Here is a 19,042-nt window from a genome sequence, read left to right on the forward strand (position 1 = left end):
TTACACCTTGTGCAAAAAAAATTAAAATTAATAATTTTTATCTATCCTATAGACAATTAGACTGCTAGAAAAATAGGGATATATATTAAACTTTATGTTTGCGTTAAAAAAAATTATGATAAAATAACTTTTTATTTATTTATGCTAAATGAAAATAAATATAAAATAGCAACAAACCAATTTCACATATGTTGACAACATATCAACCATTTATATGTCATATTTCATAATGGTTTTTTCTTTTGAAAAAAGCGGACATGTTTTATTGTTAAAAATATATAAGTAATTGTTTTATACAAATGAATTTTACATGACAATCAATGCTTATTAAAACTAGGCTTAATACATTATTTGCCCACTAAACTTGTCCAAAAAGCTTGATTGGCTCCCTGAACTTCTAAAGTATTTTGATAGCCCTCTTAACTTGTATAAAATGTTCAGTTAGCCCCATAAACTTGTGCATAATATTATCAATTGATCACTCGGTTGTAAAAAAAATAATATCAACATATATGACGATATTTAAATAATATCATAAAAGGTAACAATAAATGACGAAATCTAATTTGTTATAATTTGTTTGAGTTGGATTATCATTAATACAAAGTGTCACAAAAAAACATTTTGTACTATGACGAAAAATTTATCATCAATTATCATTATTTCGTCATCAAAAAAGTTTCCCACCAATCAAAAACTATAGGTTACGATATTTATCTTATCGTCATAAAATATATTTAATTGTGACGAATTGGCAAATCAATGGAGACGCTTTTAAAAACTATCATGAGAAACATAACAAAAATGACGATGGGTAGAATTCGTCATGGTTGATAGGTTATTGGTGACGAAATTACGTTCGTAGAAAAAATAATCATCATAAAAGGTCATATTTCTTGTAGTGTCACTTACATTTTTACTACACAATGAATAATCTATATTTGTGTTGGTTACATAAAAAAAAAAAAGAATATGGTCAACCAAAATTCCTAAATGTATTTTACATCTCTAAATAAATATCCTAAATGTATTTTACAGTTGAAAAATATGCATCAATAGAAAAAAATGTGAAGTTGAAGAACCAAATTAATATCCTAAGTTCATGAAGATTGACTTTGAAGCAATTTTGAATTGCCAAATTGACCTATAATTACAAATAAGTTGTAATTTGTAACAACTTATCCACGAACCTCATCACAACATCTTATCATTGCTGCTTCATAATGTTTCTTCTTACTTAAGGGATGACCGTTTCGATAGGGTTTCAAATCTTAAACATTAAGAATGATCAAATCACTTCCTTGTCGAGATCTATTATCAAATCAAATTACTTGAGAAGAAAATGACAAAGATCCAAAAAATGATAAGTTGCACACATTTAAAATGAAATCATAATCTCTATAAAAAAATGAAATCATAATCAACTTGAAAAATGTCAATAAATAGGCTCCACTTATGCTACCAAAGTGACCAAAATATTCTGATAGAAATAAAATGCATAATAATTAGAATCACAAAAGGCAGGTAATACCTCAAATATTGCAGAGATACATAAAGATTTTAAATCTATCCCACTATTAAATAAAAAATAAATGAGATAAATTTGTTGCGTCCATACCCGATGTACAAAACAAAAACAAGAAAGTAAATCAAATCAAATTCAACTAAATAAATTGACCAACCAAAAACAAAAATTAGATAAACAAAAGAATACATGTATTTAGAGTATAAGTCTTGATTCAATTACTCCAACAAAGTTCCATAAACACAAACAACCGTTTAAACTAATTATATTAACAATTCCAATAAGGTAAATGAAAATCAAATAAGGAAAGCTCATAAATCACTTAATTAAAGTTGAACAATGAACCTCTTGAACTCAACTATGATTCTTTCCATAACCAAATGATGATAATCCTTATAATTCATATTTTTTTTTTAGTTTTTCAAATATCAAATCATGATTGATTAAAGAATAACATCTAGCAAATTATAGGTGGATGCACAATAACAACCAATGCAGTCGGTTCTTAAAAACTCATTGTAACAAAGACCCAGACAATCATGTCAGCAAACCAATCACAAAGACTTCCAAATCAAAATACATTCCATTTTAGCCAAGAAAATGACAAAGTAATATGAAAGGAGAATATATTTAAAGTTCAAACAAGAGAAATCTGTAACATTGAGGGAGATCAAACATTAGACTTAATATGGAAGGAGAAAAGATCGAACATAATAAAATATATCTTACGAAATAGAAGATACAACAACAATGAAAGAAGAGGTGTGTAACGATAGAATTTCTAACTTTTTTTTATTAATTTATTGATTGATTGATATATAAATATAAAATATGATTTTGTTTTGTTTTAACATATCAATGTATATGCTTACTTGTCATCTTTAAAGATAGTTGTTTATTTCGGTTATTATATAGAGTAATAGATATAATATATAGACAAATAAAGTTATAAAAAGGACATTAGTAAAAAAAAAATTAGTAGAGAGGATATAAATTGATGCGTAACTATTTTTCTAACCCTTTTCTTCTGACTTATTTATACTGCTTGCTTTTGTGTTTAAATCTATAACTTGTGCTTCTGACTATTGTACTCAATAGCGTGTTTAAATAAGTCACACAGAGGCCCTTCCAATTAAGTGGCCTAGTGTTTAAAATGTTCAGAAGTAGAATCAAGCTTTGTTCCTGCCCAACGCAGCAAACAAAGTTTGCCTCTGATTCCGAGCTTGCCTTGTGTTATCGAACTAAATTCCGTGAGAAAATTATAAAAGGTTAAATTTATCAAATAGTTCCATTCACCCCCTTTGGAACTATATTCTATCTCATAAGGGACCAACAGAAAATACCATAAAGTCTTAGCTGCTACCATACTTTCTCTGTATTATCCCTAGCTAGTTTCCACCTAGAGGCATTACAAGATGGATATCCTGTAGCGCTCTCATTAACATCTCTATACAAAATGCAGTCATTAGGACATGCATCAATCTTCTCATATTTTATCCCTAAAGCAGAAAGATTTTTTTTCCCATTGGTACACATTGATATTTCATTCCCATAGGACAGAAGGGTGTGAAGCAATAATAAGATATCGGTATAATAAGACTCGGTTAAACCATGTTTGACTTTCAAATGAAAGGCTTGTATCAAACCATTCATATTGGTTGATTTAGTACAACCAGGATACAAAAGCTTGTCTCCATTAAGTACGAAATGCATAAATTCATCTGACTCTATTGAGCACCCATCTTTTGATGAGAATCAGATCCATGCCAAGAATGAGATTATATTATCGAATTTTAGTCCTTTATTCGATAATCTTATGAAGCGTGTGAAGTTCAAAATGAAATCATTTAATCCCTTTCGAGTTACACGAATATCAAATTGAAAACGGATCAATTAGAGTTAATTCATTTTGAATTTGGATTTTGAGGGAATTGAATTTGGATTTTAAGGAGATCTAATTAAGTTGGATAATAAGTTTTGGATGGTGGGAAATTATTTACAATTTCAAGAATTGCACAATTTTTCTTTGGTATGGGACTACATGAAGAATTATGAGGATGACTTTTACTTTGACTTTCTAGGTAATAATTTTGACTTGCTTAGTTACTTTTTTGCCCTTATATTTATTATGTTTACTTTAGTTATGTAAGGGCAAAGTATGTCCAACATGATTTAGTTTTTAGTCTTTAAATATTTCCAATTTTCTAAGTTTGTAACAAGTTTGATATTAATAAAAATATTACTCTTAAGAGTTTGTGAATGGTTTCTCTTGTGTTCTTTGGGACACTACTTTGAACAGTTCGGGATTAAATCCTTAATTGTTAGAGACTGGGATTTGGTCGTTACAACCTAGTTTTGTAAGGGTTCTTTTCTATCCGACCCTGATTCGTTAGCTTTCCTAGGGATCAAATCTAGTTGTCGGGTTTTCGAGGCACTGTTCCTCGTGGGTTCGCATCAGTTTGGTATCAGAGCCGAGCTCTAACTTTTCAGGTTTTATCTATCCATAATATTCTTCCATATTTTATTTTATTTTATTTTTTTTTTTTTAATTTTCTGTTAGAAGTAAAAAGAAAAAAAAAGAAATTATTGTTCTAATTTTGAGAAAAAAAAAATCCAAATTCAATTCCCTCAAAATCCAAATTCAAAATGAATTAACTCTAATTGATCCGTTTTCAATTTGATATTCGTGTAACTCGAAAAGGATTAAATGATTTCATTTTGAACTTCACACGCTTCATAGGATTATCGAATAAAGGACTAAAATTCGATAATATAATCTCATTCTTGGCATGGATCTAATTCTCATCACGAAGTCATAGCTTCGGCCAGGAAGAACGCAATTATGAGCTTCGGCGTGGGCCCATACGACGACTTTGGATCATGGTCAGAGCTCAACCGCCAAAAAACCCAATAAGTTGATACCATATCAGGTGGTTATGAAGTTTTTTTATGCTAAAAGAAAACTAGGTTAACATTGTCAATTTCGACTATTGATAACCTCAAATAAGAAAATTCAAAAACTTAAAATATATTCATATTAGATATTTTACATACTAACAACAACAGTTCGTCACAATTTTATTAAACACTAATAATTAATCATCTAATAACAAACCGCTAACAGCAATAGCAAACAACTAACTATAACAGTAATAGCAATCGTTATTATTTAACAGCTGAACCAAATAGATCTTAGTCTAAAAACACACTATAAAGTTTATGAATTTTGACAAAACTATACTTAATCCCTCCATCTATAAATTATATTTAAAATACAAGTTTACCTTCTATCACTAATTAATTTTCATATATGTCTATTTAAGTTATATTTGAACCTCATTTTGAGAATGGACCAAATTGGACCAGCTGTTCCATCCATTTGAGGTGTCTACTAACCAGCAGATGAGAATTAGTTTGGATATATATATGACTTAAAAGGTACTATCACGGTGGTGTGGATCCTCTGGATTGATAAAAAAAAATTATATATATAAAAATTATTATAATAATACAAGCATGATCACTAATATTAGTAATAAAATTGCATAATTTAGTATATTTTTTAATTTAAAAATAGATAATTAAATTTATAATAATTTATTGTTCTAATTTGAAATGATAAATATATTTTTCGTATAATATGCGATGTTTTTATTAATTCATGGTCATTTTTTATAAAATTAAAATTTATGAAATAATTAATAAATAATTTCAATACATGTTTTTTAATAAAAAAATAGTTTTTTATAATTCATCTAATTACTCGGTTCGATACTCGTTAATCCTCTTCCAATTAAAGTTTTATACATACTAGGATATAAACTCTAGATCTCTAGTTTAAGCGACTTGATGCTCTTAACCACTCAAATCAATCTTAATTAGTTTAGTAAAAAATAGTTAAAAATTATATTATTGGTTTTCTAATGTAGCATGTAAAAATTAGTTTTTTAATTATTAATTTATCAAATATGAAGCATTGAAGTAATTTATGGTAGATTAATTTTTTCATTTTGTATATAATATTTAATACATTATTGATTTTATATATATATATATATATATATATAGGAATACACTTGGGACCGGACTATTTGTATAACAATTGGGAGGTTATTAATAAAATTTCTCAACACATAAAATTTTAAATTTTTATCATGGACATGCATGGTTTATATATAATGTATAACAATAGAAATTAATTGAACAAATTAAATATTTAGAATTTCAATTTAGAGTTTAGGTTTTCAATATATAGATAATTGAAAGAGTTTTATGGGAAAAATGTAAACATCAATGAGAATACTAAATATTTATAATTTCAAGTTGTAGTTTGTTTCCAACTCATAGATAATTTCAATAGTTTTTTTAAATATTTTATAATTTAGTTTGAATTCTTAATATATATACATATAAATATATAATTATTACTATATAAAGACATAGTTTCTAAATGTGGGACTTGAAAAGTGTATAACAAATAACGTTTGGGAGGTTATTCCTATTTATAACTGGTCCAAATTGGGACCGAGTTTTTTTATAACAAAATAGAGGTTATTCCTATATAGAGTATTCCTATATAGAGGTTTTACTGTATATGAAAGCTACACTCATTATTATTTTAATTAAAATATATATTATTATAAATTCGATTACGTACTTTTAATTAAAAATCACTTAATAATAATATCATTTTATTATTAATATTACTTCTCAAACATTAATATAATAAATTTAATTAAAGAATGTCTATATAAATTAACTAATGATATAAGGATAAACTTATCATTTATGTAAAATTTATAGATGATGAGATTAAGTAGTTAGTTTTGTCAGAATTTATAGACTCTCTAGTTTGTTTTCTAAAAATAGAAGGACTAAATAGTGTAATATCTACAAACTCATGGACTCACTACGTCGAAAACCCTTTTAACTGACGTTTTTTAATAGTCATTTCGAACAAAAAAACTATCACGGGGCTCATTGTCGTCTTATAATGCTTCAGTTGCAGTTATGATCTGTCAACTAAAATAACTTCACATGACAGCGACCAAATTGCTACATGTCATCTGATTATGAATTATATGACGGGTTATCTAAGAAAAACTCTTAACAAATTTATATTCTCATGGCACCATGTTTAAATAATCTATCAAAATATTAAGTTAAAATGAAGCTATTATGTTAATGTTATGACAATTTTAGTTTTCCTGACTGTCGTTGTAACATAATTCATATGACATAATTTGTACTAAATTCTGTCAAAGTATTAATGTTTAAAAGACAATATATCTAGTCATATTTGTCAAGTTAAAGAAGGTCACATCACATTATTTTTAAATAATCTGTCAGCTAAAATTCTTAAATGTAGTTGTTATGACAGTTTTAGTTTATATACCTTTTGTTGGAACATAATTAATATGACAAATGGTAAGCAATTGTATGTCGTTAGATGGAAAGTAAAATGACAGTTTCATGTTGTAATCTCTTTCATTTTATATGAAATCCAAAAAATCCAAAAAATTGTATAATACACCATAAAATTGTACAAACACCAAAATGAGCAAAAAAATCATATCAATTCAACAACAAAAATGTTGTGAAGAACACAATCCTAACCAAAGGTTTTCTCATTATAAATCTAACATATAACTATGTAGGAAGTCTAAACACCTAAATTTTGAATATGATGACTTAGTATGCTCATTTTTTACAGGATCTTTCATCCCTTTGCCCCCTACAACACAAAATACTCATTATAAACTCATCTAGACTGCCTATTAGATTAGATCACTAAGGCAACCATGATGAAATATGCAAATACAATAAAATAAAGCTTGATGAAATATAGAAATACAATAAAATAAAGTTCAGTTTCACAAAACACTATACCATTTTCCCTTTCAAATGACAGAAGATATGTGACAGACTTTTTTTCCTATCATCTGATTATTTTCGCGATAATATTTTAAATTTCTATCATATGAAAGCTTAAGTGTAAAAAACCTTTTACAATGACATACGTCTGTCATCCTAAAAACCAGATTTTAACCGAAAAGGTACATATCATCATATGACACTATTTATATATATATCATTATTGTCTAAATACAAAAAAGCAGCAAATTTTATCAATTTCGTGGGGGAACAAACAGTTCTGAAATTTTTATAAGCGCACAAACTTCTATACGGGATATAACATGCCATTCTGAATACACATATTCTTTCACTCACCTTCTTCATCCAACTAACCTCTGAAAAACCTAATCTCTTCTCCATTTTCTCCATATACATCTGAATCGTCTTTTTCCTCGTGAATTTGGCATCTTGGTAAGTATTTGTTTAGGGTTTATTTAAGGGGTAAATTTCACTCATGGCGTACAAACTTTATCCTAAATCACACTTTGGTGTACAGACTTCAATTTGTCACACTAATATATACGTACTTAGGGGTGACCTCCCACTATGGTATATGGCCGGTTAAAATGACCGGTCAAAGCTCAGTCAACGCGCCACCTCAGCTTTGACCGGTCAAAAAAAAAAAAAAATATTCAACCACTAATATAATTACTATTATACCCTCTTCTTTCTTCTTCCTTTCCCTCCCCCATTCTATTCTTCCTTTCTCTCACTAACTCTCTCCATCTTATTTCTTTTCTTTAAGAAATCTGTAAAAAATCAATTAACATTGGAGCAGTGTAAGTGAATCCTGGGGCATGAGGTTTGTTTCTTCTTTTTCTTTCAGGGGTTTTTCAATTTGAATTGCATCCCTCTTCATCTTCTTCAACCCTAATTTCATCTTAAACCCCTTTTCGCCAAATTATTATTATTTTTTTGCTTGTGTCCGTATTTGATCAGACGGTCACTGCATCTTTATTTTTCTGTTTTTCAGATCAATTATCGTTTTTCTTCTTCCACAAGCTTATATACGACAAAGACATATTCCAAACGCCCATGATCTGACTCGTTACTGATTCTGCTGCTGTTTCTTCTACTACTTGTACCGGCAATGATAAAGCCGAGATTAGCGAGTCGGCAGTCCGGCATATTCAACTCTTCGATCGTGATATCTGGTCGTGCACGACCTCATTAATGGTAATTTCCTAACTGTTTCTTTCTTGGTTTTCTCTTCAGTTCATATTCATTTTTTTCTTTAGTCTGTTAAAACTATGAAATTCTTGTGTAGATGGAAGAGATGATATCGGGAGGCCTGATTCTGATAAATTTGAAACCATCTTTAACAAAGTGGAAAGCTTGCACCAGCTGGGTATTCGTTTACTATTATCTGGTCTCTGTTCTCCCTTATTTATCAATCTCTTGTTGTGGATTTACACGAAGAAATGGATGGTTGAACTGTCCTTTTGTTGGATTAGATAACATTATACATTTAAAGAAAAAGATTATTTTGATTGTTTAAGAAATAGTGGGGTGTTGTGGTAGTACAAGAAAAGACTGGAGGGAAATAGATCTCCGGCAAACATTCATATGTTTGACATTCAGAGCACTAAATTGTTAGTAGAAGCCCTTGATGCTAAATGTGAATTATTGGAATTAAAGATGGAATTAGATTTAGTTCTGGTCAAGGTCAAGCCCATCCATTTTGTAGTGGCCGGTTTCTTAAGAAAATAAATAAGATGGAGAGAGTTAGTGAGAGAAAGGGAGAGGAGAAGGGGGAGGGAAAGGAAGAAGAAAGAAGAGGGTATAATAGTAATTATATTAGTGGTTGATTTTTTTTTTTACTTTTTGACCGGTCAAAGCTGAGGTAGCGCGTTGACTGAGCTTTGGCCGGTCATTTTAACCGGCCATATACCATAGTGGGAGGTCACCCCTAAGTACGTATATATTAGTGTGACAAATTGAAGTCTGTACACCAAAGTGTGATTTAGAGTAAAGTTTGTACACCATGAGTGAAATTTACCCTTTATTTAAGTAATATGTTGTGGTTAAATATTAAGCCGGTGAAATTAATATATTGGGTTTCTACATCTCCATATCATTAAATCTGCATTTGAGTAACAAAATACACTCTCTGCATGTTAGTTGGGACCTCATCTACTGCATATTCTTTCAATAATTTATAGTTAGGTAATCAAAATATGGGTTTTTGACCTAACTTTTGGGTGAGAAATTCTGCAAAATAAGGTTGTAAATTTTGGTTGGCTATATGTATATTCATTCTTAAATTAGGGTTCTATCTCGTTTTACTGCATGTTCAACTATAAGTTTGTTTATTTGTAATGTGTACTTGGTATTTTGATACTGGGTTTATAGTCTTGGAGATCTATTTTGATAGGAAATTGTTTATTTAATGTTTGTTATTTGTTTGTTTGTTAAAGTATGTGTTTTACTTATTGATTGTTTATATACGTTTGTTTATATACTTTTTGTGTTTCAATCTATAGTTATTGTTGATATGTAAAGATGTCATTGCCTATAAAATCAATCCAATGTAGTGGAATATTCAGTGTTAGTAATTAGTTAGAATATAACTGATTATAGATTTGCGTTTATTCAAGATGGATAAATCAGAGATAATGGCTGATAAGAGATATGCTAACAAGAGTTTCTGAAGTTTGCATATGATAATGCTCCGAATTCAGACTATATTTTTTGTCCTTGCGTAAAATGTTGTAACATCAGATGTGGTAGTATTTAGTTTATTAAGGATCATGTAATCTGTAATGGAATTATGAAAACTTATAATAATTGGATATGACATGGTGAGTATTCTATTGCAGGTCTCAAATCATTAAAGTGAGGGTTCTGAAATAGTTGAAATGAACTTTGAGTTACAGGTAGATTTAGAAGAAGATGATGCGAACTCACGAGAAACAGTGCCTCGAAAACCCGACAACTAGATTTGATCCCTAGGAAAGCTAACGAATCAGGATCGGACAGAAAAGAACCCTAACAAAACTAGGTTGTAAAGACCCAATTCCAGTCTCCAACAATTAAGGATTTAATCCCGAACTGTTTAAAGTAGTGCTCCAAAAAACACAAGAGAAACCACTCACAAACTCTTAAGAGTAATATTTTTATTAAAATGAAACTTGTCACAAACTTTAGAAAATTGGAAATATTTAAAGACTAAAACTAAATCATGTTGGACATACTTTGCCCTTACATAACTAAAGTAAACATAATAAATATAAGGGCAAAAAAGTAACTAAGCAAATCAAATTATAACCTAGAAAGTCAAAGTAAAAGTCATCCTCATAATTCTTCATGTAGTCCCATACCAAAGAAAAATTGTGCAATTCTTGAAATTGCAAATAATTTCCCACCATCCAAAACTTATTATCCAGCTTAATTAGATCTCCTTAAAATCCAAATTCAATTCCCTCAAAATCCAAATTCAAAATGAATTAACTCTAATTGATCCGTTTTCAATTTGATATTCGTGTAACTCGAAAGGGATTAAATGATTTCATTTTGAACTTCGCACACTTCATAGGATTATCGAATAAAGGACTAAAATTCGATAATATAATCTCATTCTTGGCATGGATCTGATTCTCATCACTTCGACTATTTGACGTCTGAAGGTTTCTCTTGGGGAGCTAATTAAGGAGACATGTGGACTAATGAACACTCTAGATTCCAAAAACACGCTCCCCAATCTCATATATGTCATAATACGGAAAGATAGGGTCTAAAGATGAATCATATGTTACCACGTGTCCATGTACACCTCATTTTTACTTATAAATAGCTTGGAAGCCCATGTTCACAAGTATCTTACTTCAATCATTTATTACTCATTTCCCTGTTATAAGTTAGCTTGATATTTCTTTAGATATCTTCTGACTTTAGCATCAGAGAAGGTTTGTTGGAACACCACCCCATTTTCTGACGTTTATTATGAACTTAGATCACTGGAGATCACTCGAAGGTGAAGTTTTCAAGAAGATTCATATCACCACTCATTTGTAAGTCGACGAAACCACAAAGTTATATTTGGAATTTGTCAAAAAAAAGATGCAATCCAAATTAATAAAAACAATCTAAATAAAAACTAAAAATAAATTTTTTATTCAATCGGGTAAAACCTTGTTCTTTCGGTAATAATATTATAGAAATATGAATAATATCAAAAAATAAATATGTTTTAAAATCAAAAAAATAATTTTGTGAGCATCAAATATATACAAATATCGTTTAAAAAAATATATATATATACAAATATCTTTTTTCAAAAAGTTTATATTTAAAGCTTTTCGTGAAAAGCTCCAAAACATTGCGATTTCTATAAAAATTATGGGACGTTGTTGTTGTATGACTCTAATTAAGTACTACATTTTTACTGTTTAGAATGCATTCAAAAAGCTATAAGTGTAATTAAAACATAAATAACGTTTTGTTTTTGTAAGTGGATAATTCTTACAAGAAAAATAACTGTGTCGAGGTTATTCAATTTTTTAAATTTTTTTATCTATGAACAGAGCATAGAGATTTATACAATCCAACGGCCATTAGTAATTTGGCATAATCCTCATGGTCCGAAATTCTCAATGGGTCTATATATTTAGGTAAAATGTAAATAAGTAAAATTAGTCCAAATTAATATATGCATTTCAAAAAAACACCGCTATATAAGGACGCCCCTCTTTCTAGCTGCCTCCACTCTTCATTTGGCTGTCTGTCTCTGCTGCTTCTTCTCTTAGGAAACCAATAAACAGCAGAGTTTCTCCGGGAGAGAGACCGCCGCCCAGGCCCTTCTTTGTACATCGGCTTGGTTTGTTTCGATCTTTCTCCTTTTCCTCCATCTTTTTTAATCTAAGGTATGACAGGATCTAACTATGTTTAATTTTCTGCTTTATTGTCTCTCTCGATTTTCTGTTTCCGATCTAAGAATTTCGTGTTTGTTTTCACTCTTCAAGTTGAGATCTGTAGTTAGTTAGCATGTTAGAATTTAAGTCTCACTTCTATTGACTAGTTTCTTCTCAGTGTCTTCTTTTTGCTTCATCAGTTGCTGTTTAGTATAGACTTATTGTCTTAGATGGTTTGATTTTATTATCTGATCTGAATTTCTCGTATCTAGATCTGTACCTTTGCGATTTGATCTGCTTCAAACATATAGGTCTAGTTTTTTTTTTTTTTTTTTTTTAATTTCTAGATTCCCCTCCTACATTTTTGGCTTTTTGATCTAGCTGTAAACTGCTGTACCATTTTTTAGTGATTTTTTCCTACTTGTGGAACTAAATGCAAAATTTAATGAGACTCGTATGAGATAGCTTTCGTGGATAACCAATTATAGATATTACTCTTCTCCAGAAAAAACGGCTCTTCATTTTAAGAAAAGTAAAACATTTTTCTTTAACAATCTTATGAGATAAAAAATAATGTTGAATTGCTGTATCACTGTCATCTTAACCTAGATTTCAAATATACTTCTGTGGTGTGATTATAGATGAAGGATTTTGTGCATTTTCTGATCACTAATCAGCAAGTTTATATATTTTCTAAACTGCATTAAATAGATTGTAAAGTTGGTGTTTGTGGATAGATTGGGAGAATTTCTTTGTAGCAAGAGTGCTCAGTAATTAATTGATTAATAGTGTGGATTCAGCATTTAAACTAATCAGATTATGACATACTTGTATAAATAATTGTATGCTGGGTGCATGATGATGGCATTCAGCCAGCTTACAGGTGTTCTTCTATGTGTGTGTTTGTGTGAATGTTGCTTTTTGTCCATGTAATGTTGCTCATTCCATGTTTTTAATTTTATGCAGTTCCGTTCGAAAATGGCTGATGCTGAGGATATTCAGCCTCTTGTGTGTGACAATGGAACTGGAATGGTGAAGGTTAGTTACTTATTTTTCGTAAGAGAAATCATTTTGGGTTTATGTTGCTCCATTTTGTTATTGTTGGTGGTTCTTTATGCAGGCTGGTTTTGCTGGTGATGATGCTCCTAGGGCAGTCTTTCCTAGTATTGTTGGAAGACCTCGACACACTGGTGTCATGGTTGGGATGGGTCAAAAAGATGCCTATGTTGGTGATGAAGCACAGTCTAAAAGAGGTATTCTGACCTTGAAGTACCCAATTGAACATGGTATTGTCAGCAATTGGGATGATATGGAAAAGATTTGGCATCACACTTTCTACAATGAGCTCCGTGTTGCACCTGAGGAGCATCCGGTGCTGCTCACTGAGGCTCCTCTAAACCCCAAGGCCAATAGAGAGAAGATGACTCAAATCATGTTTGAGACCTTTAACGTGCCTGCAATGTATGTCGCCATTCAAGCCGTTCTGTCATTGTATGCCAGTGGTCGTACAACTGGTACGTATCAAATTACCATGTATTTGATTCAACATTACAATGTTTTGTAAATGAATGCCTCATTGAATGGTATTTCATCTATACAGGTATTGTGCTGGACTCTGGTGATGGTGTGAGTCACACTGTGCCCATCTATGAAGGGTATGCTCTACCACATGCTATCCTTCGTCTGGACCTTGCTGGTCGTGACCTTACTGATGCTCTGATGAAGATTCTTACAGAGAGAGGGTACATGTTCACAACCACCGCAGAACGGGAAATTGTCCGTGACATGAAGGAGAAACTTGCATATGTTGCCCTCGACTATGAACAGGAACTTGAGACTGCCAAGAGTAGTTCTTCTGTGGAGAAGAACTATGAACTTCCTGATGGCCAGGTCATCACCATTGGGGCTGAGAGATTCCGATGCCCAGAAGTCTTGTTCCAGCCATCCCTCATTGGAATGGAAGCAGCTGGTATCCACGAGACAACATACAACTCTATAATGAAGTGTGATGTGGATATTAGGAAGGATCTTTATGGCAACATAGTTCTCAGTGGTGGTTCCACTATGTTCCCTGGAATTGCTGACCGTATGAGCAAGGAGATTACTGCCCTTGCTCCAAGCAGTATGAAGATCAAGGTGGTTGCACCACCAGAGAGAAAATACAGTGTCTGGATTGGAGGGTCTATCCTTGCATCTCTCAGTACCTTCCAGCAGGTGACTATTATGTTTTTACTCAACTTTGTAATTCTATTTGTGAGTGTTGTGTAACAGACTGACATTCTTTTTTTTTTTTTTTTTATGGTTTATCAGATGTGGATTTCCAAGGGTGAGTACGATGAGTCTGGTCCATCTATTGTCCACAGGAAGTGCTTCTAAGCTCTACAATTACTTTGAGGAGGAGTCCGTTTTTACATTTAGTTGGCTTTTTTTTTGGGTCAAGATGTGTTGTGAACTCAAATATGGTTGTTATGGAGAAAGTGTTGGAGGGTTGGGTTCATGAAAGGTTGGATAGTTTAATGATGTATCAAGAACAGAGCATAATGGTAATGTAATGGTTGGTCTGGGATGTGTGGTTGGGAAGAGACACTTTGGTACTCAAGTCACTATCTATTGTGATTCATCTATGTGTTGTAGTAGGATATGCTTTTGTAGCCTGAGAGTGATTGATTTGTGGTGCATTTTCTTCAATTTTATCCTAGTTTTCTGGTTTTAATATTTGAACATTATATATATATATATATTTTTTTTCCGCCTTTGAGAATATTAATGTTAATATTTATTGTATGAGAAATTTCATTGTCAGTTTGCACTGAAATTAATAGTTAGTGCTGTCTGAAGTAAGCAGAGCGTTTTTGTTTGATTGCATGGGGTAGAATAGAAGGGCCGGCGCCGAGTATAATGCTTGTTTTTGTATTAATAGTATTATAGTATTAGTAATTGTACTTAATATTCTGAATCAACACGCTATTAGCCGGCAGCTTCTATTTAGTTTTTAGATAATTATTTATATTATTTGATTTAGAAAACACCAAGTCAAGTCAAGTGTGCATCAGGAAGCGACTTGAAAAAGGTGGCTCTGTTTGGTTGTGCCGCATCTTTTCCCTTTTTCCTCTTAGATCTTTGCTCTTATGCAATTTCATCCATTTCTATAACTTTCTCCTCAAAAAATTTGGTTAGTCACCATCATCATTGTTCAATAGGGATAATGTGCAAATATATTTATCCCCAACGTTTAAAATTATATAATTTTACTCCTATCGCTGGCAGCCAACAACAATTTTACTCCTAACATTGGCAAGTTGAGTCAATTTCAGAAATTATTATGAAACATAAATATTTTGTTCCTTATTCTGCATTAATTACATACCAGTTTGTTTAAAACAAAAGATTTCATATTTTTTGTGATTTAATAATAGAGTTGGAGATTAATATTTATAAATTTGGTGAAATATTTTTGTCCAACTCGTACAAAAGATGGTATATTTTTAAAATTTTAATTTTCTTTTTCATATCTAATCCTATGTTTTTATGATAGTTATTAATGAGTTATAAAAATGACTTGCATGTTAATTGTAGATAACAAGGTTCATGATTGAGAAAACAATTTGATGAATTAATTCTCAAATTGACTCAGCTTGACAATGTTAGGGGTAAAATTGCTATTGACTCTCAATGTTAGGGGTAAAGCCGCACCATTTTAAACGTTAGGGATAAAATTGTTCCTAGTTTTAAACGTTAGGGTATTTTTACACATTATCCCTATTTAATAAGTCCTACATATCAAATAATATATATATATATATATATATATATATATATATATATATATTACTTTCAATCAATTAATAATATAGTTAATAATTCCTACCAAAAAAATAATAATATAGTTAATAATGAATATGTATTGAATTAGATTCCACCGAGAGCTTTTTAACACCCATGCGAATGGCGAGTTTAATACCTGACAAGATACCCAAGAGCTCCGCAGAAAAGGAGGAGCCCGTCCCCAAGTTATGGGTAAACCCCGCCATCCAATTGCCACCAGCATCCCGAAGAACTCCTCCAGCAGCAATTCTGCCATTGCTAAGGCAGGAGCCATCAGTATTCAACTTAGCAAACTCTTCTCTAGGCTTACTCCAGCCAACTAGCAGGATCTCTTTATCCGGGGAGGGGAGAACAAGGGAATCTCTTTCAAAGCTTTGAGTAATAACAAAGAGCTTCTTCGAGAAGAAAAACAGTAAATCAGGAATAAGGACAGCCTTACCCGCAAATAATTCTTCATTCCTCCACTTCCAGATTTGGTGACAAGTAATAGCAAAGAGGATGGCACCGTGCTCCATGTTGGCCAGCAAGTTCCCCTTGGCTCCTTGAGAGAACCAGTCCCTTTCAGAAAAGGCCATGAAGGAAGGGAGGATGTGATGAGGGAGGATCCCTTCCCAGATCTTCTTACTATTTGGGCAATCCCTCAAGGCATGGCACAAGGTTTCCACATTGCCTCTGCATCTACTACATGCACTAGACTCAGTCAAGTGCCTTCTGTGCCTATCCGCATTCGTAAGGAGCCTGTCTTTGATACCCAGCCAAAGGAAGCTCCTGATACGGTAAGGGATCTTGAGGGACCATATGGACTTCCAAATCTCCAAGGGAGGATCAGCCCTATTAGGGGTAAAAGCTTCATAGGACGATTTACAAGAATAAGTACCATTATTCGTCAAGGCCCAGCAATGTCTATCCTTATCCTCCTCTTGATTGCTAATCTTCACTCCTCTAATGTTAAGAAGGGTCTCCAGACTAAAGAAAGAGTCGAACTTTGACCAGATCCAGTCTCCCCCCGAGTCCACCACATCAGCAATTTTCCAGGAAAGGAGATCAGCCGACGGAGGGGCATTACACACATCAATCAGCGGTTTATCACCAATCCAGGTGTCATACCAGAAGCTAATAGATCTACCATTACCCACCTCCAGGCCAATCCCCGTACAGAATTCAGCAAACACGGCACTGAGCCCTTTCCAGAGGAAGGAACATCTAACAACCCTCTCCTTCGGGCCACCAAAGATTCTATCTTTCCGATAAACAGGATTTCAGATAGCCAGGCTGTTTGTCTGAAGAGCCAGAATCTCATCAAAGCTATTTTGAGGCTTCGTCCTGCCTTTGAGTATCTTAATTTCTCCCATATTTTTAGGGAGCAAAACCGCGTGGCGGATCGCTTAGCAGCTGCTGGGCATGGGAGAATGTTAGGTGTTTCTACCCTCTCAGTTCCTCCTTCTTTTCTTTTGCCTTCTCTCCTAGAGGATAGGATTGGGGTCAGCCTTCCTAGACTGATCCCGGTGTAGGTTTTTGTTGGTTTTGTTTTTTTTCCTTTCCTTTCTTACCAAAAAAAAAATATGTATTGAATTAAACAAAAATAAATATCTATTAATATTTATTATTAACTGAATAAATTCTAATAATTTGATTAAATTATTTAATTAAATTAAATATTTTAAACTTGGAATATACGTTTTTTTTCAAATATTAATCAATATTAATAATTAACAAAAAAAAATGTAAAATAAGTTAAAAATGAATATATAATATAATATAATATACATTTTGAAAAAAACGAGTAAACATAATTTATTAAATTAAAATGGTAAAATGCATAATTGAAATAATGAGATTTGCCAATGATCAATCAGTAAAGTCATTGATTTTAAAGCGTGCTCAAAGGTGTTCTACTGGATCCAGTTTTAGTTGACCGTGCATTTTTTTATTGCGGATCTCTAGATCCTTTGAGAGATAAATATCAAAATCCAGAACATGCCTATGTTGAATATCATCAGGAACTATTGGTTGAGAAACTTCTTTAGGAAATTTTCTTGGGTAGGTGTGTTTCTTATTTTCAATAGTCATATTATGTAATATTACACAGACATTCATAATATCGAGGAGTTTTCTTTTATGCCAAGTTCATGTTGGTTCATAACTATTGCAAAACGGACTTGAAGGACCTCCAACGCTCGTTCAACATCTTGCCTTTGTTTTAGGGGTGTCAAAATGGGTTAATAGGTCGTAAACATGTCATGTCATCCTACTCAGGTGACCCGTTTATTGAAACCCAGACACGACTCGTTTAACTTAACGGGTTGACACGACACGACTCGGTTAAAACACAGGTTGACACGGGTCAACCTGGATAACCCGTTTAACTAAATTAATAAATAAACAGGTCAATTTTTAACACAACCCGTTTATACTTAACGAGTCAGAACATCCTAAATGAGTTATCTGACCCATTAGCACTTTAAACTTTCAATAAAATTTCAGCAAATCCATTAAACAACATTCAGTTCAAGTTCAACATAACAAAACATAAAAAAAACATCCAAATAGTTCAACATAAACAACAAACCATAAAAAAAACATTCAAATAGTTCAACATAAACAACAAACCATAAGAAACAAAATGCAAAATCCACAAAACATGAAACAACAATAGGAACAAATAAAATCATAACATTCGATTGACAGCAGCGGAATTGGCATCTTGCTGATTAGGCTTTGGTTCACGGGGTTCCAAGTGTAATTCCATCAACTCCTTTTCAAGTTCATCAACCTCCTTATAGTTTTCATCCACACCTAAAAAAAATATAAAAACAAATAATCAGAATATTATTGAAGTATTTAAACCAAAAAATAATCAAATCATGTGAAAAGATTTTACCATCAATTTCACAAGAAATCCAATCTTCAGTACATAGCAATGCTT

The 19,042-nt window shown here is 31.8% G+C and overlaps 1 protein-coding gene and 1 long non-coding RNA gene across 2 annotated transcripts; both read left to right on the forward strand.

The window, feature by feature from the left end:
• The first annotated feature begins 8,180 nt into the window (after positions 1-8,180).
• On the forward strand, positions 8,181-8,884 carry LOC136229031 (uncharacterized). Its single transcript, XR_010688955.1, has 3 exons — positions 8,181-8,243; positions 8,415-8,617; positions 8,709-8,884. It is a non-coding gene; the product is annotated as an uncharacterized lncRNA (long non-coding RNA).
• Positions 8,885-12,133: 3,249 nt separating this feature from the next.
• Positions 12,134-15,040, forward strand: LOC136229052 (actin-7). The gene is made up of 5 exons (XM_066017602.1): positions 12,134-12,303; positions 13,258-13,329; positions 13,412-13,805; positions 13,892-14,505; positions 14,602-15,040. Exons 2-5 carry the CDS (start codon positions 13,270-13,272, stop codon positions 14,665-14,667), a joined length of 1,134 nt encoding a protein of 377 aa, XP_065873674.1. The 5' UTR covers positions 12,134-12,303; positions 13,258-13,269; the 3' UTR covers positions 14,668-15,040.
• Positions 15,041-19,042: the final 4,002 nt, after the last annotated feature.

Source organism: Euphorbia lathyris, chromosome 5 (assembly GCF_963576675.1).
Source record: "Euphorbia lathyris chromosome 5, ddEupLath1.1, whole genome shotgun sequence".
Classification (NCBI taxonomy): domain Eukaryota; kingdom Viridiplantae; phylum Streptophyta; class Magnoliopsida; order Malpighiales; family Euphorbiaceae; genus Euphorbia; species Euphorbia lathyris.

Coding starts and splice junctions, on each gene's coding strand:
- LOC136229052 (XM_066017602.1), top strand. CDS start 13,270: ATGGCTGATGCTGAGGATATTCAGCCTCTTGTGTGTGACAATGGAACT. Junction 13,330..13,411: donor ATGGAACTGGAATGGTGAAG/GTTAGTTACTTA, acceptor TTCTTTATGCAG/GCTGGTTTTGCTGGTGATGA. Junction 13,806..13,891: donor TGCCAGTGGTCGTACAACTG/GTACGTATCAAA, acceptor TCATCTATACAG/GTATTGTGCTGGACTCTGGT.